The 22841-nt window shown below is 43.1% G+C and overlaps 1 protein-coding gene across 1 annotated transcript in view; it reads right to left on the bottom strand.

The window, feature by feature from the left end:
* The window catches only part of Pdzrn3 (PDZ domain containing ring finger 3), a 237442-nt gene that overhangs the window by 198029 nt on the left and 16572 nt on the right, over positions 1 to 22841 (bottom strand). The window contains exons 2-3 of the mRNA XM_055628649.1: positions 15227 to 15313; positions 7706 to 7813 (exon numbers count right to left, since the gene is read on the bottom strand). Of these exons, the coding sequence (XP_055484624.1) occupies positions 7706 to 7813; positions 15227 to 15313 (195 nt within the window). The remainder of the gene's footprint in view (positions 1 to 7705; positions 7814 to 15226; positions 15314 to 22841) is intronic.

Genomic DNA, 22841 nt, shown 5'->3' with positions numbered 1-22841 from the left:
TTGAAGCAGGGTCTCTCATTTGCCTGCTGCTTAAAGAGATTAGTGTAGTCTGCCTGTCCAGTGATCACAGAAATCCTCCTCTCTCCAGCTCCTGAGTACTGTAATTGTATATTTCTACCACTATGTCCACATTTTTTGGAGGTTTTTAGGGAATAAACATGGGTATTCATGCTAGTTCAGCCTACTGAATACTTTATAAAATGAGCTTTATAGAATGTGCTTTTACTTTTTAAAATGAATAACTTACTAAATATTCCATACTCCCTTGTTGAATGTGTTCAGTGGGCATCAGTCACTGTAAGGCAGAGCAGTGAAGCTCCATGGCTTTGTTTTTGATATTATTTCAAAGCAGGCCATCTATGTCTGTGTGTGTTTAGCCACGATGTTTAATATCTATTCTTGCATAAGGAATTTTCTCACTTGTCTAACGAATAATATAATCAGAAGTATCATTTAGACCACAAATATTTTTTTCTCTAAAATCAAATACCTCTAAAACCAAACCCTGAATGAGAACATTTTAAATATTTTTCTTTAGTAAGTTTTGCTCTAAAAAAAGATGAGAGATTTAATTCAAGGGAAAAAGCACATTGCTCACCATTTCCAAATGTTCTCACCCCAGAACTTGAAATCTATACAGAGGAAGAATAAAGCCAACCACATGGGCTTAGGCTAAGATTAGACATATTGACGTCATCATGGTTTTCAAGACATGCATATGGATGAATGCAGAAACAGAATGGAATTAAGAGCTGGTGTGTCTCTGTGTTTATACATACACAGTGACAAAAACAAAACAAAACAAAAAAAAAAAACCTCTGTCAACTAAGGAACCCTGGAAGCAATGAAAACTCCCATAAATTAGATCTGATAATCCTTATAATACATGTAATCTCACCTACCTGGGAGGGCAAGGCAGGAGAACTGCAAGTTCAAGACCAGCCTCAATCATGAAATACAATGAAAAGAAAGCTCTGGAAAAAGCTTCATGAGGGGCTGGTGAGCCCACCTGGAGCCAATACATTGTTCCCACACACAGCTGTAGTTAAACTCAGCAGATCACAGAAGAAAATGAAAAGACATGAATGTGGGAAATGAACTGGGGTGTGTGTGACAGGAGTGGGAGAGAGACCAAAGATGATGGTGGTAAAAGTTCTCAGACTGTATTACATATACGTCTCGGACTGCGTTACACATATGTGTCAGACTGTCAAAAGTTAATTTCTTTTAAAACACAGAAGTAGAACATTTACCAAAGAGTCATGAGACTCTAGGTTCAATTCCCATCACCACAAAATAAGTAAGTAGTAAATGAATTTAAAAAAATTTACAATGAGAGGCTAGCATAATGAACACCTCCATTCTGTTTTCTAATCATTCCCAAGAGAACAGAAATTTCCCCAGAATTAGAGTTTCTGGGGGAAATGACGTATTGCAAAACTGGAACAAGGCAAGTCCAAGGTGGAAAGGTGCTCATACCTGACAGGAACATGCCAAAGGGACAGAATCTTGTAGATAACCACTCTGTGTCAACCATCAGTAACAACAGATTCAACCAAGACCTCCTGTGGTCTTCTTGCCCCAAATGCATGGTCTACACATGCTTATAAAAAACTGTTAGAGAAACACAAAGTGAGGAACACCCTATGAAAGATCTGGCGTGTATTTTTTAAAAATATTTTGGGCTGAGCCATGGGGAACACCAAGGAAACAAGGCCTTCTAAAGACAGCAGGAATGACGCACATATGAACTGACAGACTGTGGCAGCGTGCCCAGAGCCTGCATGGGGGTGGGGCGATGAGGTCCCAGCACTGAGGGAAGAAATGGACACAAGACCGTATCCTTAACCTGGAAGCCATCTCCAGTTGATAACCACTCACAAATGAAAACAGTCTTCTCTCGTGGAGTCTCACTGGGCATAAAAACCACCCTAACACCAAGCCCCGTGCCCAGCAGTAGAAAGCCAACACAAAATGATTTCAATGGCATTTTAAAGAGTTTTTTGTTGTTGTTGTTTGTTTGTTTTTATTCTTTTTCTTACTATGGGTCTTTTGCTTATATATTACGGTTTCTGATTTTTGTGGTTTGAGGAGATTTCAGTGTGTGCCAGTGTGCATGTGTCTGTCTGCACGTGTTTCTTGTGCTTTTTATTTGGCTCTTTGTTTTTCTGTTCATTTTTTGTTCTGCTTTGTTTTGTTTTATTCAAGCTTGTTTGCTTTTATCTTTATTTATTTACTCTTTCTTTCTTTTAAGATACTTGCTTGTTTTCTAATAAGAGAGAATGCAAAAGGCTGTAGATTTGGGTAGTTGGGGAGGACCTGGAAGGAGTTAGGACAAGAGGGCCCATAATTAGAATATACTGCATGGAAAAAAAAAATCTATTTTTTTCTTAATTAAGCATTTAAAAAAACCAAAGTTTTTTAAAAAAATTAGAACAGAACAAGTTTTGATCTGAAAGAGTAGATATTAAGCATTCTCACCCAAAGGGAAAAAAAAATAGAGAATATAATTATGTGAGAACATTTTGGTAGGTGAGACAAAACTAAAGAATTTTTCTAAGGTCAAAAAAATTCCAGAAACATGAAAACTGAATAAAAATCCATGGCAGGCATGATGGATAATTCTGCCAACTGGACATTTTCAGAGAAGATTAATTGAAGTGGGAAGGCCCGCCCTACAATATGGTGGCATCATATGCAGGTGACTGGGTTTCTGGACTGAATTAGAAGGAGAAAGTGAGTTGACTGCAGCATCTGCTCCTCTCGGCTCCCTGGCTGCAGAAGTGCCTTCCTGGCTCTGATGGAACTAACCCCTCACCCAAGAAGACTCTTCCTTCTGTTTCCTTTGTCCTGCGTTTGGTCAACTCACTAAGAAAAGTCACTGAACGCAGCAACAAAATATGGGTCAGTTCTGGAGGTGACAGCGCCGTGCCACTCTTAGTTTCCTGGTTTGGATGATCATTTTGTATTTACGTAAGAATTTATTTCAATTCTCAAAAAAAAAAAAAAAAATAGACATAAGGGAGTGGGTGTGGCTTGCAAAATGTCTCAGCAGGGAGAGGTGCTTGCCACCAAGCCTATCAGCCTGAGTTCAATCCCTGAGAAACCCTGCATGATGGAAGAAGAGAACTACCTTCTGCAAGTTGTTCCCTGATATCCACACATGCATGCACGCTGAACACACTCACAAACACACAAATAAATATAAAAATACTGACATATTGATAAGACTGATGCTCTGTCTACTGCATGTAAAAGGGACCTTATGCCCGAATAAGCAAAGACAAACAGATGGAGCCAACAAAGGATGAGGTAAATAGAGATGTTACTATCTAGGTGAAGAATGCACAGACATCTGTGCCTGTGAGTTTGAAGTTACATTAAAATAAAAGGAAAACAAATCAAAACAAAAAGCCCTCCAGTCTTTAAAGAAAGGACAAAAGAAAAAGAGCATTCTATCGTGTTGATTCATGTGCCATTCTACTCCTTTTATTGGTCTCAGAACATTATCTTCCCTATAAAAATACACACAGTGGTGACCCTTGCACTGCAAACTCAGCAGCATGGCTAGGGAGAGAAGACCTTGTCTGGCTTTCTAGCCGACCTGATTAGCAATGACAGACAAGCAGAGTGGACAAAGGCAGAGCAGGAGTGGTTTGCACCAAACCCTCTGGAGCTCCAAGGAGATCCTGACTGTTCTCAGGTCTCCAACTCAGAACACTTTTGGGACAAATGTGTGTTTATGAATTCTGGGAACATGGGGCTCTGATGGCACTTTCTCTCTTCCACAGAATCATATTTGCTGGCTTGGAACAGAAAGCTATTTCAACCACACAATTGCTACAGGCTTTTTATCATGACTTGATGTAAGCCCTAACCAACAGAAGATTGAGGTTACTCCTCCAATCCATAAAGCTTCAAGATATAACTATGTCATCTATCTATCTATCTATCTATCTATCTATCTATCTATCTATCTATCTATCTATCTATCTATCTATCTGTCTATTTTCTATCAATTCATAAAGCTTCAAGATATAACCATGTCATCTATCTGTCTGTCTGTCTGTCTATCTATCTATCTATCTATCTATCTATCTATCTATCTGTCTGTCTGTCTGTCTGTCTAATTTCTATCAATTCATAAAGCTTCAAGATATAACTCTGTCTAATGATATAACTCTATCTATCTATAGATATCTGTATAAATACAGATATCACACTATTTAGAAATATATGCACACATATGAGAGAGGAGTGAGAAAGGGGGAAAGGGAGAGGGAGAATAGCACAAGCTTCAAAATGAGCTTGCTAGGCTTTCTGTTCTTTGGCTTTCTAGTGCTTTTCTTTCAATAGACATTCAGCCAAGGGAGGAGATTAGAAAGCTTGCCAAACACACTACATGATAGGCAACTGGACCATCAGGGAGGTGGCCCAGTGTTGGCTGAACTACACAAAGATGGCTTGTTCCCTGCCTGGCACACCCCTGAGGGATTTTTGAGGCTGATATTGATTTTATGTGATTTTTCAACTTTTGCTCTTTCCTACATGATTACATAAGACTTGGATAAGATCTAAAGTCTCGATCACAGAGAAAAATTTTGTGCTTACGTCTGTGAAGATCCTGCTTCCATCTGCTAACTCACACTTTGGGTGCTATGAAGATTCTCTTAAAGATCTCAAACTGCTGGAAATAAGAGCACTGCTCCTTTGAGAGCCTTGGGGGTTTTAAGGTATGGGAGTCTTACACTGTCTTTACCAGACAACTCAAACCAGCTCAGAGGCAAAAAGCGAAACCACTTAGGAAGTTAGGGTTTCACAAGCGGCCACCATCATAAGATACATAGAGAAATACATTTTTGCTTCCTAATAGGAACACACTCATCTGCAATTTAAGGAAGAGTCAAGAGTAGAAAAGAGCCCAGGAGGTTTGGAGGTGGAGGGGGCAGAGGACAAAATGACAATCAGAAGCCAATCCTGATCTCATGTGAGTTTGCTGTGTCTATGAGGCAGATGTGAGGGAGGATGGCAATCTATACGTACCAACAAGGCCAAGAAAGGACACACAGGGCTGGTAGATAGCAGGTGCTCCTGCCCCACGTGCTGGGAGGGCACTTAATGCAAAGGGGCCAACATTCCCAGCTCCAGGTTCCTCGCCAGGCCTTGGCAGCGCAAGGGCGGGGATGCCAATGGGACTGTCACTTAGGCAGTCTGGGAAGAAAGGGATGCTGACAGCTCCCTGAGCAACTGACTGTAACCCATTCGACACCACGAAAACCCGCACCCTTGCTTGGCAGTTCCCCTCACAGTAATGGCAACGAACACCCTGAGAGCCTGCAGCTGGCACGGCACATCGCATCTATGCAGCGGCCCCGCTTCTGACAGCATGACCCCATCATCTGAAGCTGTTGTGCCCGAACACTCATGTAGCATTAGTACAGGTCCTCTTCAACTTACTTTTATGCTATGGTCTGTAGTTTTACCAGTCTAAGTGGACATGTGCACACACAGTTTTGTGGCATTGATTTCACGCCAATACAATTATTATAAAAGGTGATATTGGGGGAAAGGACAGACCTGGCTATTTTGCGGTTGAGGACACACAGCCTCAACTCTGGTTTCAGAAACACAGCATGATGCTAACTCACTCGGCCGTATGGATGAGGTTTCATCTCTCCCTGGATTTAATATCAGCAGTCTCTTAAAAGAACTAAAGTTCCCAAAGGGAGGAGGCTCTGCTACCAAGCTTGTTCACTGCCTTGAAGACAGGAGATTTGGGGTGGGAAAGTGGGAAGCCTAATTCTTCCCACAATGAAAACACACACACACACACACACACACACACACACACACACACACACACATACACACACACAGCCGTCAGATGCATGCCCCCGGTACTAAACCCCGACACAGACGAGGTGAACTAGAGAGCACATCTGCACTCCTGAGAATCACTGTATTGTGTCAGGAAGGATTAGAACTTGATGGAGAAAGGGCACCCGGTGTCAGTTGTGATTTTGCATGTGGCGGCTCTCTATCGGGATCTGCCTTTCTGCCTCAACAGTGGGGCGTGATTAATATTTTACATACTGTCCAAAGGGGGAGTGTGACTTACCAGAAACCGTACTGAACATTTCAAACACAGATCATCCTCTGCCAAGAGAAAATCCTGCCCAGCTGGAGATTTCTCATTTGCAAAAACTTAAGAGCAATGAAATTCCATGACTTGGAGAAACTGGCCGTCCCACCGATGCCTTGGCAACACAGGCTGTACTTATCTTTTTGAACAATAGTCTCAGAAAATGTACTCGCTTTCAAAAGCTATGGTAATGCATGTGGGCTTTTGGGAAAGGGGCTGTTGCCCAAGAAAGCTGCTGTTAGGGAAAATCCACTACTCTAGGATGGAAAGTACAAGGTTTAACTCCAAGTTCAGAACTCAAAGCCAGTGCAACGATATTAATACCACCCGTAAGACAAAATCAAGTATCCTTTGCACACATAAGCGACCACATAGCTGTTATTCTCAGCCTGAACTCAGGTACTTTGTTTACACAGGGAGATTTAACTCTGTATTCTCCAGGGCACATAAAATTACCCTGAGAAAAACCACACTATACACAGCTCAGTTGTTTCATGTAAAACTGAAACACCGAGAATTCTGCTCTCTATCTTCTTGACATTTTGTGTCCCCAGGAGATGTCCAGGGGTGACATAAACTTCACTTATGGCTCAGGAGTTACAGATGCTGAGCAAAGGCGTCTGGGACAGCAAAATCCTCGGGTATTTGTGCTGGTTTTCTGGCTTTCTGCTCAGTGATTACAGCAAGTGCCATGGCCACAGATGAGCTTCCTGTGGCGTCAAGCAAGTCACCTTGGAATCTCACACTTACTCTTTCCCTAAAAAAGGATGGAACATTTTGGTTCCCAGAAATACTCATTGAATGGTCCAAAGCAGCAAGCAAAGGGAGTTGGGTCTTTCAGACTTCGAAACAAGAGCCCATACAAGGAGGTGAGAAGCAACTGGCATCCTTTCTGCATGCTGGAACTCTCCCACGTGTCTCCCTAATGCCAAAGTGCTGTATGGTGCTGCTGAGAGATCCGCCAATGCCAGTCTACAAGCCTGCTACACAGGAACTGAAAATGAATAGATGGGTGCTGATGTGAGAGGCGCGTCAACTTTGACCTGCACGTCTCCAGGCAATCAAACCATACAATGGCCCTCAGGCAAAGAGCCAAGAGGGAAGCGTGAAAAAGCCTGAACAAGGCCTGTGTAGCTTTGCTGTGCTGCCAGCACTAAGGAAAGGAGTATGACTCCAGGCTGATACACTTGCACCCGATACATACAGAGTCCGAATTTGTCCAACAGGGGGCTGATCATCTGTTTCTAACTAGCGTACAAACCCTCAGATGGTTGTTTTGCACAGAGCCTAGAGCTGAGACATAGCAAACAGATGCAGGTTTCATGGAAAGAGCCAAACTGTGAACATGGGCCCCCCTCCCCAACCCAACCTCTTCTTGCTGAATAGCAACTTCACACCAAGGCAATCAACACTCGATCAGGTTACACCACCCTCGAAGTACAGTGCTGCCCACCCATCCCCTCTCGAGGCACCCCTACTCCCAGCCCCCTAAACATTCCCCTGAGGGCCAGGCAAAGGTGGATGGCAGGCAGCCTATTCAGACACCAGCCAGTGTTCACATACCTCAATAATCCTGTCATGAATTTGCAGGCCTCCTTCCTTGGCTGCAGGCCCACTGTCAACTATTTTGGATACAAAGATTCCTTCACTGGAGGATCCATCTTGATTGTCCTTTGGGTTAAAAAAAACAAAACAAAACAAAACAAAACAAAAAACAAAAAACAGAGGCATGAATGCTAGGCATGGAAGTTGGCATGAAAAGTAAATAAATAAATAAATAAATAAATAAATAAATAAATAAATAAAATAAAATAGAATAAAAAACAACTTTGCACTCTGCCACCCCAGCTTGTCAAAAGTGGTGTTTTGTAAAAGGGTAAAAAGCTGTTTGTTTCCTTTAATTTCTGTTTTAAACTGAAACTGGCTCATATGTATTGTAAAAATATTCCGAACTGGAGCCAAAGTCAGAGGATGGGAAGAGAGTGCTATCTTTGAGCCATCCTCTTTCCTCCACCAGGCTTCTATTTCGGCCCGTGCATTCTGTCCAAAATATTTTAACACATCACCTTCCTCACCACAAGTCTGCTCCCCTTCCTGCACATAAGCAGATCACACCAAGCCCACTCTTACACCCACGGATAGATTCTTTTCTTCTCATTCCCATTTATTTCCTTTTCCCCTTGCTTCCCACTTTCCATTCTATTACCTCCTCCTTTCTCTTTGCTCCCTCCCTCCTCTTTCCATCCTTCCTCTCTTTTCTCCATTCTTCAGTACCTTCCTTTCTTTTTTCCCCGCCCTCCCTCTTTTCTCTCTTCCCTGTCCTCCATCCCCCTTTTCTTCCCTGCTAAAGGTGCAGCTAAGCCACACTTCCCACACTGCCCTGTTGCTCCAGACTGAACAAACTTAGGAACAGTGGGCAATGCTCACAGCTATTGCCATCAGTCAAGGGGGCGTGATAACCTCTGATTTTGCATTTTGAAACATCTGGGCTCACAGACACCTAAGGTAGAATCCTTAGCAATTTGAACCACTTGGTCCAATTTGTACAAAGGACAAACACTGCTGAATAGCCTCCCAGAGACTATCCTGAGATTTCACTAGACACTTCCCTGACTTGTTACCTACACAGAGAACTACTACTGGGGACCACTATGCAATCTGATTATGAAAGGAGATACTTAGAAATAAAAGCAAAGAGATCAGCTCACTTCTCAAAGTCCCTCCATTCTGTAATTGGAAAAGGATCCAACTATTCCTCCTGGCCCCAGCTTATTCACAAACTTCTTTCTACACAGCACAGCAATGAGTCTTCTTCAAGTGTTTAGAAATTTCTAGTGATTAACAGATGGGATTTTTAAATTACACGGCACAAGCATGTGCTGTTTCCAAACAAAAGCATCTGATAATATACTTGATCTTACCCAAAAGGCCAATAAAACAAGATGACTTGAAAGGGAGGCAGAGGACACCCCAGAGAACTCCTAGCAGGCACCATGAGACATTCCTTCCCACAATGCCAGAAGATCTATTCTAATAATGCTCTCTGTATGGGTATGCAAAAATACTATGGCCCAAAATAACTGTGAAAATATAACATTTCCCTCTTCAAACAGGAAGGAGAGATGGAGAGAGGGGAGTAGAGGGAAACAGAGGCAGAGAGAGGAGAGAGAAAGTTAGTAAGAGAGGGGGAAGTGAGGAAAGAGAAAGTAGGTGAGAGGGGTTGTGGGGACTATTCTAAAGAAAAATAACTAAGGCTGAGAAGATGCATTCTACAACTCCTCCCCTCCCTATGACTAACACACCTCTCTCCCACTGGCTCTTACTCTCCATCTCGGTTTCTATCTCTTTATCTCTCTGTATATCTCTTCCTTTGTCTTTTCTGTGTCTAATTTTGTCTCTGTCTCTCTCTCCACATATACATGTTACACTATGTAATATATTAATATAATTCCTATTATATATGCTACAAAATTCTTGCTGTGTCTGTTCTTGGTCTCTTTCCTTTTATATATGCCAGAACAAAGCAAATACCCCCAAGCTAACGTGAGCATTAAGTGTCTATCCATCCTCTATCCCCACATGTCATAGACAGGGCTCTAAGTGCCACCTGAGTTCTGTCAAAGCTTTCTTAGAAGACGGGTCAGTGTTGGCATGGGTGCTGAACAGGGTTAGCTCTCTTCACTGCCTATCATCTCAGCACTCCACTCACACTAACCCTTCACAGGCCAAGCAGTTACAAGCACCCTTTCTTTCTTAGCAGCCTCATTCATGCCTGCTTTGCAATCCAGCTTCCTACACGAGCATCAGAGGAAAAAGATGCGCAAGTGTTTCTGTTTCCCGAGGAAACAGAAGTTTCGTGAGACAGCAGGCATGCGCGTTACTTAATTCTCACAGTGACCACAGGAGTAAGTACTACTGTCATCCATCCCACAGGAGAAAAGCCTCAATGCAGAAAGGCTGGATGATGTAAAAGGCACATAGCTAAAAAGCAGCCTGTCTTAGATTCAGAGAGGCTAGGGGATCTTCGAAGGCAATTCTCTGACGTAGGTAAAAGGTTATTGTGTAATTCAAACGCTGATTTCTCTACAACCCATATCTGGTTGCAATCCTTGTTCTGAGAATCTCCTGTCTCAATGTTGTATAAACGCTGCTCCCCAATTGTCTCCTGATATGGCAATAAAGGAGCTTACAGCTAATTGCTTGAACAGAGGAGAGAATATGGCTGGACTTACTGCCAGGCAGGGGAGAAAGAGAGAGAAGGAAGTAGGGGATTCAGCCATCGGCAGAGGTCCAAAGAGACATCAGGAGAGGAGCTGGGGCAAAGAAGGCTACAAAGTGTAAGTATCTCTGGGATGTACAAGGGATGGAAACCAGACTGCTTAGAGGGTTAAAAATAATGACTGCTCAGTTTTTATGCTATGAAGCTTGTTTAAATAATATAATAGAGTCTACATTATTTGTGTGATAGCCAGGTTAACAGACAAACTGAAAAACAAACACATTTTATAAAAGTGACTTTAATACTCTTTTCTAATAAGAAAGTTCATAATTTTGACTAAGGTAACGGAAGAGTCTCACTGGACAGCCAAAGACCTATAAGCAAGTTGAACTTTCCACAGAGGAGATGTCAATACATCTCAGGAAAAGAAAAGGGTATGTCTGTAGTTACCCATTTTACACTTCATGGCCAGAGAAGGAATGCAGGATGGGCTTTGGTTTGCTTTGCAAAATACTATACTGCACCTAAATAATTATTATAAAGGAATACAAGAAGGTTCAAGCCAAGATCTGAGAGAAACAAACAAGACCCTACAGCAGACTTCAGTATAAGACAGTGGTGAAGGGTGAGGCTGGGATGCAGAAAGTGCAAAGAGGAGGCTGTGGTGATAGGTCAGCCAAGAGCACTGTCTTATAAGCATGAGGACTTGAGTTTAATACCCTGGAACTCCTGAAAATATGCGTGCGTGCGTGCGTGCGTGCGCGCGCAAGGAAGCAAGGCATGGTAGCACTAGGGCACTAGGCTGTAATCCCAGTGCTGAGAGGTAGAGACAAGTAGAGCCTTGGGACTTGCTGGCCAGCTAACCTATTCTACATGATGAGTTCCAGACCAGTGACACCCTGTCTCAAAACAAACAAAGAAACAAACAAATCTGATACTCTCTTCAGCAGCACAAATACCAAAATCAGAACTATATAGATACAGATATTAGCAAAGTCTCTACACAATGACAGGCAAGTTCATAAAGGCTTCTGCTTTTTTTTTTTTTCAAATTACATGTGAGTATTTAACTAGATAACTTTGTTACTAGTGTTTAAGTATCTAAAATATTAAATATTACAGACTGTTTAAGAAAAGTAATGCTGGGAGTGGTGGCATACGCCTTTAATCTCAGCCCTTGGGAGACAGAGGCAGGTGGATCTCTTTGAGATCAAGGCCAGTGTACTCCACATAGAGTTCCAGGACAGCCAGGGTTACATAGACACACCCTGTCTCAAAACAAATCACACAACAACAAAACAAACAAACAAACAAATAAAACCTAACCCCCATAAAGAATAAGAGTGACTAAGTAGCAAACTGGATATTAAGCTATAATTTACAGACAATACAATCCATCCTTTTGAAGTTAAAGATAAAAACAATTGACTAGTTGTTAAGAAACTTTGGTGTGGTCCTCAGGCTGTAATATACAGGTATACATATGTGTATATACATACACACATACACACACAACTGTACACACATGAATACATGCACACAAAAATGAAAAACAAAAACAAAACAAAACAAAAAACAATTGAAGCCATTCCTTACAGCCAGATTCTTCCTTTGTGTATTTGTCTTCTCTCTTAGTCTCTCTGGCTCTTCCCCAAACTTACTTCAGGTCAGATCTATTTATCAAGGTGAACCAATGTACCATGGGGTTTGTTCTTTGTCTTGAGTCAAAGAAAAACAAGAAGGGTTGCTTTCATCCCAAGAGTACCCAGATATAAAATACACTTGTCCGAGGCTTAAGTGACAGGATTCACCTCACCAACTACTGCTTCTTAGGGAATATGAGAATTGATAAATAAGTTATGTAGTTTGTCTGACAGCATTGTATATAGACTTGTGCAACGACAGTCTTGATGTCAGAGTCCCTGGGCTAACCTAGTTTCAGCCCAACCAAGCATCTCACAGGAACTCCTTGGGAAACACGCTCACATTCACACTGCTTTCAACTTCCAGATTTGATAACATGTACGCCTGGTTGGTTATCTCTGATTTGACTAAAACTCACTCTGGAGACCAGGCTGATCTCAAACCCAGAGATCCACCTGCCTCTGCCTCTGAGTGCTGGGATTAAAGACAGGTGCCAGTGCCTGGAATTCAGTTTGGCTTTTTTTCTGTGTACTCAGAGACCTGCCAGAAGTCCCAGTGAAGTGCAGAGCACATTTAGTTTTTTATATGCTTTTTCTGCTAAGTGGAAAACTTGCAATCAACACTATAGGAAACACATCCATGTGGAATGAAATTTCTTTCTGGTTTCTGATGTTTAATACATCCACCACATCCACCACACAAACACACACACACACACACACACACACACACTTTGAAAAGCAGAAGCCACCTTCCCAGGGAGGAGGCATGGCCCCTTATTTTACAAGTTGGCATACTTCACCCCTCCTGGGGTGTGGCTGCCAAAGAGCCTCCCGGACACAGCATAATGGGTTTCTCAGCAATCACCACCCATACAAGTGCCTCTCCACACCAAGATTTTGCAAACGCTGGGCTTTGATGTGGTTCCACCTAGGGCAGGGAAAAGGTCTTCCTAGTTCAGGCTCTGTCTGCTGGAGAAGCTTCTAAAACATCTAGTGAGTGGAGTGGATCTCAGTTTACAGGGGTTGTTTAAAACTGACGGCAGAAGATGCACAGAGGGAGGAGCATCATCACAGATTCAATTACAGGAAACCCCGTCTGTCCTCTGTGCTCAGCGGCTTACAGGCTTTCTTTACTGTCCCTCCCCCCCCCCCCTTAGGGTGCTGTGCATGCTGGTCTTGGGCCCCAGCAACACCCCCGAGCGGAGCCCCCCCCCCCCGTTACAAATATGTCTTTTTTATAAGTTGGCACAGATCCAAGCCCCTCTTTGTTGTTAGCTGAGGTCAAATGCTTACATACTGAGGCCTGCCTGTTTCCCCCTTCCCAAAGGCAGGGCTTCAAGGGACTAGATCAGAACAACCCCATGGCACACAGTTTGGGGTCATCACCAACTACGGGAGGGGAAACAGAAGAGCTCCAGCATCACGCGTTCTCCCTTTTGGTAAGATTTCCCGAAAAGATGAGCTCATTCCTCCAGTTTGGGTAAGTGGGAAGGGTTGCTGCCCCCGCCCAATATTTAAAACGGTTGTCTCAGACAGATGACGTTCATCATTTTATCTCCTACATATCGTTTCTGACAAGGCTGTCAGTTCTTAAAAACAAAACCTTGTTTTTGAAACTGCGGTTTTGGCTAAAAGCTACAGGAATTCCACCATAAATCTCACGTCACTCCCCTTGAGTGAAAACACAGTGCAGTAAGTCACTGTCCACATTATTTCAAACTCCAGACCCAGCATGACTGCAACTTGTTTTGATCACTTCTCTGCACATCCCTCAACTCTAATCATTTGATTATGTCTAGTGGTCCCAAATCCTTCCTACCTCTGTCCCTACTCTAGGTCTTGTAAGCACTGCCAAATACACTGCTTTCTATTTTAGTGATCTTCAAATATTTTGAACACTGTGGGTGTGGGTGTGGGTGTGTGCAGATAAAACAGCTCAAAAACCAGGGCACAGTGGTGCATATGTAGAAAACCAGCACTAAGAGAACTGAGGCAAGAAGATCACATGTTCTGGGGGAAGAGTAGATTCATAGCAAGAGGCTGTCTCTAGACCTAAATGTTCCTTTGATTGAGCAAAGTTCTATCCTTTTCTCAGAACTCAGTTCAGTGGCCCTTATCTTGGATGCCTCCTCCTTCAGGGCATCTCTGGTGACATGGTCCTCTCCCACTCTTTCAGTCCTTCAATAGCAATGTGAGCTCCAGGAGGGCGGCTGGGATATTACCCATCTCTACAGAGCGGGCACCTTCTCCTATTTCAGGATTCACAGACTGTCCTCTCTAGGCTTTTCTGACCACCGCTAATGAAGTCCTTTGCTTCTGTCCTTTCATTCCCTTGTCCGTTACACTTTTTCCATTATATGGCTAACATGTACACTTGTTCTGTGCCTAACAACCCCCACCCACCCACCCAGGAATCGGTCTCTATGACTACAGGATTCCAGTCTCCTTGGCCTCTACTGGACCTATCAGTCCCTAGCAAATAACCGTGCTCACTATGTATTTGTTGAATGAGCAAATCTTGTTTGCTTGAGCTATTTTTAGCTGGTAAACAAGGAAATGGTCACTGCTAGAACAGAAAAAGTGACAGCAGGCACTTAGTTAATTCTCCTGAAATGAGGAGAGCCTGAAAAGCATCCCTTGCTATTTTCCCCCAGACCTCCTCCTGAAGACATTTTCCTCAAAGCTAAGCTGGCAAAGGGAAATTTGGCCTCTCTGTCTAGAAGAGGGGCCGTTGATGAATAGAGTGTTCAGAGAGCTGACCTGGGAAGACAAGGGGAAGGAACTGAACCTTGTCCGTGTGTATTGCCAAGATGGGCAACATAGTTCAAGGTGTTAGTTCCACATAGGGAGCCCACAATCTAGCTCAGCAGGGAGGTAAGTGGTCACCCATTTCTAGCTACATCCAAATCACACAACTTCATTCAGCTCTCCTGCTGCACAGTGAGGCAACCCGAAAGGTCAATAGTTTAAAGAGAGGTACTATGAGGCCAATGCTGTAAAACAATAATAATAATAATAATAATAATAATAATAATAACAATAATAATCAGGCACATGATACTGATTAACCTGAAAACCCCTGAGTGTGAAACGTCAGACACACAAAAACCTAAAGACAGACAAGAGAATGAACCTAGCAAGTATCCAGTCCTCATCCCAAGACCTCAACCTCTTTTTAAGCTTTCACAGAATAAAGAAAAACACATTTTAGCAACCTACCACACAGGGCCGGCCACCAATGATATTGAACCCCAGGGAGCCAGAGTCCCGATGCAGGACAAGAGTCAGGCTCTTGGTCTCTTCACCCTGCAAGACAACAAATTAATGAAATGTTGATTTACAAACAGGAAATTGAGGGTCGCCTTTCCTTCTTATACAAAGAGACTTGGGACTATTGAGCTGATTGCTTTACAATTTTTTTTTTCTCTCTTGAGAAGTTCAGCCAAGAAAACTTCTTGAAATTCAGCCCTGCCTTTAGGACCTTGCAGACATGCCTGGATACTGTCTTGGTCTGGGATGACCACAGAAGAATGTCTGGAGGTGTCCAGACAGGCCCCCAATCATTCATTATCAATGAATCCTTAGTCTACAGATGCAGCCTTCTTTTGAGTGGCCCGCTGGACGCTGGCTGTCTAGACGGCCGCTCTATTTGTTTCTCTATGCTTCTCAAGGACAGCATTCATGTCGTGTTGTGAGAGGGTCAAATGGCAATCCTCTCGGAAGTGTGAGCACATGCAATGGCCTGTCAGTATGTCATCTCTGTTTGGGAGACTTGCGTGGGGGCAGTGTGTGTAAGAAATTGTGAGATGCAAAATGTGGAGTGAAGACACAAAACCCCGAATCATGCTACAAAGAGACAGGGCTCATTTCCACACAGCCATTACTGTCTGATGCATGTGAAATATAAGATCCCTTAGCACAAAACGTGCTGGGGAGAGCTGGATGTCATGATGCCCTTATATCCAACAAACTGAAGTCACCTGGGTCATGTCACTCAGGCAGCCAAAAGGGACAGAGATGCCAGGCACCTCTTAAGTGATAGGAGAACAGTAAAAATAGATGTAGTCTCATGTACAAACTGTTACTTCTTGCTCTGTGACATTCACATTAAGCTCGCTAACTCAGCTTTAAATATTTTTCTAGTGAGACAGTTTCCAGCTTTGGACACTGGAAATTCACCAAGTTCATCTCTTACTGTTCTCACTTAGATGGGTGAAAAGTTAGAAATAACTTTGAACAAGTTATCTTATATGGCTTATATGCCTGGCTTTCATAACAATCAGGGATGGAAATCGTACAGTTCTATGCTAATCCAAGGCAGATGGTTGTGCTCTGACAATCTCCAATGGTGTACAAAGAATGTATGATCACATGAACACAAAGTTTATTTTCATATTTACTGTGTGAGAATCATGAAGAGAGATGGAAGAGGAGGACAAAGGGAGGGAGCAAACTAGGAAGAGAAGGGAGGAGAGAGGAGAGAAAGGGGAATGAGGGAGGAAGAGAGAGAGGCAAAAGGCAAAGAATTTTACTATGCTGCATTTCTAGTGGTAACAGCTAATATTTTCAATTCTTGTTATCTGCCAGAAACTATACTCAAAATGAAGTGCTTTCTTTCATTTACTAATCCACACAGTTTTACAAACTGACACCATTCCCATCCTCCCAATACAGGTAGAAGATTGCCCCAAAGTTGTTACCTATCAATGAGCTAATACCAGGTTGAGCTTGTATTTAGATGAAAACCTTGCAATTCTATCCATCTAACATGCTGCTTTGTTTCAGTATAACATGGAGAAGGTAATTCTATGCAGGTCTGTAAAATATATACTATGTCCAAATGCATTAACTGCTAAAGTTCCAGGAAAGGGATTCATTGTAGGAAGGCTTGCCCAGGATACAGAAACAGAACAAAAGCCTGAGATGTCCAAAGAATGCTATCTGAGATGCCCAGAGACTTGGCTTTGGCTACCTTTTGAAGGATTAAGAAAGCCATGCCAGATACACAATATTCCTCAGCCCAATGGCAGCTCACAAAGAGCCTTTCCCAACAATCAGGTTGGCCTACACTTCCTTGCCAGAGGCAAGCCAAGAGAAGAAGGGAGGATGCCTCACAACCACCCTGTACTAGCCTGCTGCCCAGATTGGATTCAGATGGCAGTACCTCACCTAGGACTGAGTCACAGCAGCAAGCTAACGTGCAGAGGATTCAGCAGGGAGGCTGAGCTGGCTAAGATGAGCCTCTGCACGAGCCAGATTCTTTCACTTCCCCACCTAATGCTCTGTCCTCTTCCCATGTGCTTCATCCTGCTTTTGCTTTCCCGCTCTCTTCTCCAACAGCCTTCACTCACTCAGTTTTGCAGGTGAAGTACAAATTTTGGTTTTCAACACCAAATGCCACACAACACATTGGACCTATGAATACCCATCTCTGAAAATCTGTGTAATCTGTTTCTGGGTTCAAAACGCTTCGGAAAAGAGTTGTTGCAATGGTTTCCATTCATATATTTCACCAACCAACGAGAGGTATGCAGGAGGGATACATAAGAACGCTCACCCATGCTGCCCTCCTGACTGACACTTCACACTTTGTTACAGTAGTAGCTTTCATTTAAAAGAATATTTAAGCAAGACTGGATCATTTGGGGGTTTATCACAAGCCATGTTGTGCATTTTTCCCCCAAAATTCAACATGGGGATAAGACATGGGAGAGGGTTCCGCTTTGTGTGAACAGCTGATTGAACGACACACCTGCCTCAACACATTACAGTAGTACATTACACCTGGAGAAATTCAGGCTCAGGGACAATCACACACAGGCTCAAGGTTAAAGAAAACAGTGGGAGCCTGAAGACTAAAACTGAGGTCAGTGAAACTTCAGGACCTGTATTCTCTGTGGGACGATGGTTGTAAACGTTTGTACCATATCCTAAATCCATCTGCACCATGCATGTCAACCTGCCACTTCCGGGCTCCTGTGCTTCCCAGGATAGCTACAATGTGGTCCCACAGTACTGCAATGTCAAAAGGTTGGATACCTCTGGATTACATGATAAGGCAGCCTTTAAAGTCTAGTGGGCATGCTGGATTTTATAATAGTAACTGAGAAGACTGAGAACATTTTTCACAGCTCGGTATATCCCACGAGTATGATGCCCCTAACACCAACAGCACCTTAGGAAAACTCTTCCACTAACAAGCCATGACTTGAGGTCATTTTCCTGATCCACAGTAAGGAATTATAGTTTCCTCTAATGCCATGGGTACCATGACATTAGATGATACAAATAATGTCTCACAAGGATACATATAACTATACCGGCCAGCAGTGAATACTCAAGGTTGAATGTTGAGATGGACCTGGCTCAGCACTGAAGCTGGGATGTTTTTTTTAACCACATCAGCCACTCATCCCCTAAATCCATCCAGTGGAGAATAGCGTAGTCAATACTAAGGTAAGCTTGGAGAACTGGCGCCTAAAATAAAAGAAATTTTAAAAATTAATGGAAAATATAATGAAATCTATATTCAATAGCAAGCAGACATGGCAAGATATTCTTATTTAAAGGATTGATGAGAAAATTTATTTTACAAGATTGAAGTAAAGAAGATGCATTTGGAAATAGGGGCGGGGCAAGATGGCAGCGCCGGGAGGACTCTCATTCTGAGGAGCAGCACAGCAGGATTGGCACAGTGACCAGCAATCAGAACTCGCGGCCATAAAACACAAGTGGTTGTGTTTCTCAGGTGAGAGGATACCCCACGGTGGGGGATTCGATCAGCTTTAACTCACCCGGCTAAACCGCGGAAGAGATCCCCGTTCCGCCAGGCGCTTGGTCGCCAGCCCAGAGCTACCCGCCAGCGCGATCTGGTCACGGTCCCAGACTGAACTGTGGGCCCACAACACCATAGACTGGATCTCCCAGTCGAGAGATAACCCCACGGAGCAGGAAACAATTGTGACCGACCCCAGGTTACCCAGACATCCCCTGGAAAAGACTCGGGTTCCGCGGGTGCCCCAGGAGCCAGCCCGGACCCAGAGCCGGGAGGGACAAAGGCGCCTGCCTGCACAGAGCCCTGCCTGCGCGCATGATTCGCCGCCTCAGATAGAACTGTGGGCACCAGGGCAACAGGGCACCAGACTGCGTGTCTCTGGCAGGAGGAAACCCCCAGCGGAGGGGGTCAGCAGCTCTAACGCTTAGGACACCCAGCACCAAAACACTTCCTGGACTCACGCAGACTCTAGTGCAGGCAGAAGCGCTGTGCTCTGCCGCCATTGTTGCTTTCCCCTGGGGCACTGGGACACACAGCTGCATCCTCGGACCTGCAGGAGTCGAAGAGCCATTACAGCAGCCCTCAGATACTGTGCCAGGGATCGGCCAGTTGTCCCTGGCTGGACTGCCAAAACTGTAGGAATCCCTGATCCTTCAGGGGGGCTGCACCCACAGCATCTGGACCAGAGCAGTGCCTGTAGCCGCCATCCCAGACAGAGACACACAGCTTCTGGTCCAGAGTGAGGCACCCAGCCTCCAGACCAGAACAGTGCCCCCAGGTGCCAAATCAACCTAGGTGCACATTCTCCAGGTCCAGAGCAGAGCAATCAGCCTTTGGCCCAGAGACTTGCTGAGTGCACCTCCCACTTTCTCAGACAGAACTGTGCGCCCCAGGATAACAGACTGAGTTTCCCTGTTGGGAGAAAACCCCATAGCTAGGGAATCAGCAGTTTCTTCAAGAGGACTGTACATGGAAATTTAGTGAGCAGCAGCACACTAAATTTATAACAAGAAACCCAGCAGTGGGGCAGCTGTCTTGAGAAATTTTATGGGTAAGAGGAGATCCCCCCCTGCCTAACATAGACCACAGCTACTACTCAGGGCTATAAACCTGAGGTGAGCAGTGGCATCTCCGGAGAAACACTGGCCATACAGTGACCATAACCAAAAATCAGAGAAGGACTCCTTCAGGAAAAATCATCTTCCGGCCAAGGGGATACTCCCTACCTCAGGACTCCAGGAAGCACAGAAACTAACAGCCAAAACCTAAATCAGCCCAATGGGTAGAGGTCAGCGTAAAGGCTCAACCAACAAAAGACAGAGCAATATGGCATCTCCAGAACCCAGCCATCCAGGGGCGAACAGCCCTGAACAATGCAGCATAATAGAAAATCAAGAAGAGGACCTTACATCTATGTTGATGAAGAGGATAATAGAGGAGACAAATAAAATACGTAAAGAATTAGAGGAAGATAAAACCAAACAGATCATGGCTATCCGTAAAGAAATGGAGGAAGATAAAGACAAGCAAATTAGGGCCATCCGTGAAGAAATACGGGAAGATGCAGCCAAACAGCTTGTGGCCTTCAGAGAAGAAATAATTAAATCACTGAAAGAAATCAAAGAGACAGAGTTGAAGGAACTAAAAGAAAAAGAGGAAAATACAAGCAGACAGGTGAAGGAAGTAAACAAAACAACGCAAGACCTGAAGATAGAACTAGAAAAATTAAAGAAAACACAAATGGAGGAAATAATGGAGAGGAAGAATTTAGGGAAGAAAACAGGAACTACAGAGGTAAGCATAACCAACAGAATACAAGAAATGGAAGAAAGAATCTCAGGTGTAGAAGATACAATGGAAGAAATCGATGTATCTGTCAAAGAAAATGTGAAATCCAAAAAATTCCTGACACAGACCGTCCAAGAAATCCAAGACAATATGAAAAGACAAAATTTGAGAATAATAGGAATAGAGGAAAAAGAAGACTCCCTTCTCCAAGGCCCAGAAAATATTTTCAACAAAATCATTGAAGAAAATTTCCCCAAGTTAAAGGAGAAGCCAATAAGGATACATGAGGCCTACAGAACACCCAACAAATTTGACCAGAAAAGAAAATCCTCCCGCCACATAATAATCAAAACAGGAAGTATACAGAACAAAGAAAAAATACTAAAAGCTGCAAGGGAAAAAGGCCAAGTAACATATAATGGCAAACCCATTAGAATCACACCTGACTTTTCAACAGAAACTATGAAAGCCAGAAGGGCCTGGACAGATATCATGCAGACCCTAAGAGAACACAGATGTCAACCCAGGCTACTATACCCTGCAAAACTCTCAGTCCTCATAGACGGAGAAAACAAGATATTCAATGACAAAAACAAATTTCAACAATACCTACACAAAAATCCAGCATTACAGAAGACACTGGAAGGGAAAATACAACCCAAGAAAATTAGCTTCTGTCAAGAAAACACAGGAAATAATTAACCTTACTACAGCAAAACAAAAAGCAACCAAGCACACAAACTTATGAACACAGCCAACATCAAAATCAAAGGATCTAACAGCCACTGGTCATTAATCTCTCTCAACATCAATGGACTCAACTCTCCAGTAAAAAGACACAGATTAACAGAATGGATACGTAAACAAAACCCAGCAATCTGTTGCATACAAGAAACACACCTAAGACACAAAGATAGACATTACCTGAGGGTAAAAGGTTGGAAGATGACTTTCCAAGCAAATGGACCCAAGAAACAAGCAGGAGTAGCCATTCTAATATCCGATAAAATAGACTTTCAACCAAAAATAATAAAAAGAGATGAGGAAGGACACTTCATACTCATCAAGGGAAAATTCCACCAGGAAGACATCACAATCCTGAACATCTATGCCCCAAATACAAGAGCACCCACATTTGTAAAAGAAACATTGATAAAATTTAAACCACATATAGATCCCCACACATTAATAGTGGGAGACTTCAACACCCCACTCTCAACAAAGGACAGGTCAACAAAACAGAAATTAAACAAAGAAACAATATCTCTGACAGAGGTCATGAATCAAATGGACCTCACAGACATCTACAGAACTTTACACCCAAACACAAAAGAATTTACCTTCTTCTCAGCACCTCATGGAACCTTCTCCAAAATAGACCATATAGTTGGTCACAAAGCAAGCCTCAACAGATACAAGAAGACTGAAATAATCCCTTGTATCCTGTCTGATCACCATGGAATAAAGCTGGACTTCAACAACAACAGAAATAGCAAAAAGCCTACACACTCATGGAAACTGAACAACTTGTTACTAAATGACAGCTGGGTCAGGGAAGAAATAAAGAAAGAAATTAAAGCCTTTCTAGAACTCAATGAAAATGAAGACACAACATACCCTAACTTGTGGGACACAATGAAAGCAGTGCTAAGAGGAAAGTTCATAGCACTAAGTGCCTTCAAGAAGAAATTCGAGACAGCTCATTCAAGCAACTTAATGGCCCACTTAAAAACCCTAGAAAAAGAAGAAGCAGACACACCAAAAAGGAGTAGACGGCTGGAAATAATCAAACTCAGGGCTGAAATCAATCAATTAGAAACAAATAAAACAATTCAAAGAATCAATGAAACCAAGAGCTGGTTCTTTGAGAAAATCAACAAGATAGACAAACCCTTAGCCAAGCTAACTAAAAGGCAGAGAGACACCACCCAAATCAACAAAATCAGAAATGAAAAGGGGGACATAACTACAGACACTGAGGAAATCCAAACAATCATTAGGACTTACTTCAAAAGTCTATATGCCACAAAATTTGAAAATCTAAATGAAATGGACAATTTTCTTGATCGATTTGACTCACCAAAGCTGAATCAGGACCAGGTAAATCAACTAAATAGTCCTATATCCCCCAAAGAAATAGAAGCAGTCATCAAAAGTCTCCCATCCAAAAAAAGCCCAGGACCAGATGGCTTCAGTGCAGAATTCTACCAGACCTTCAAAGAAGAGCTAACTCCAATTCTCTTCAAACTATTCCACAAAATAGAAACAGAA

Source organism: Psammomys obesus, unplaced genomic scaffold (assembly GCF_907164565.1).
Source record: "Psammomys obesus unplaced genomic scaffold, mPsaObe1.curated_primary_1811, whole genome shotgun sequence".
Classification (NCBI taxonomy): Eukaryota; Metazoa; Chordata; class Mammalia; order Rodentia; family Muridae; genus Psammomys; species Psammomys obesus.
Note: the sequence above shows the minus strand (reverse complement) of the source record. Positions and strands in the feature narration are given on the sequence as shown.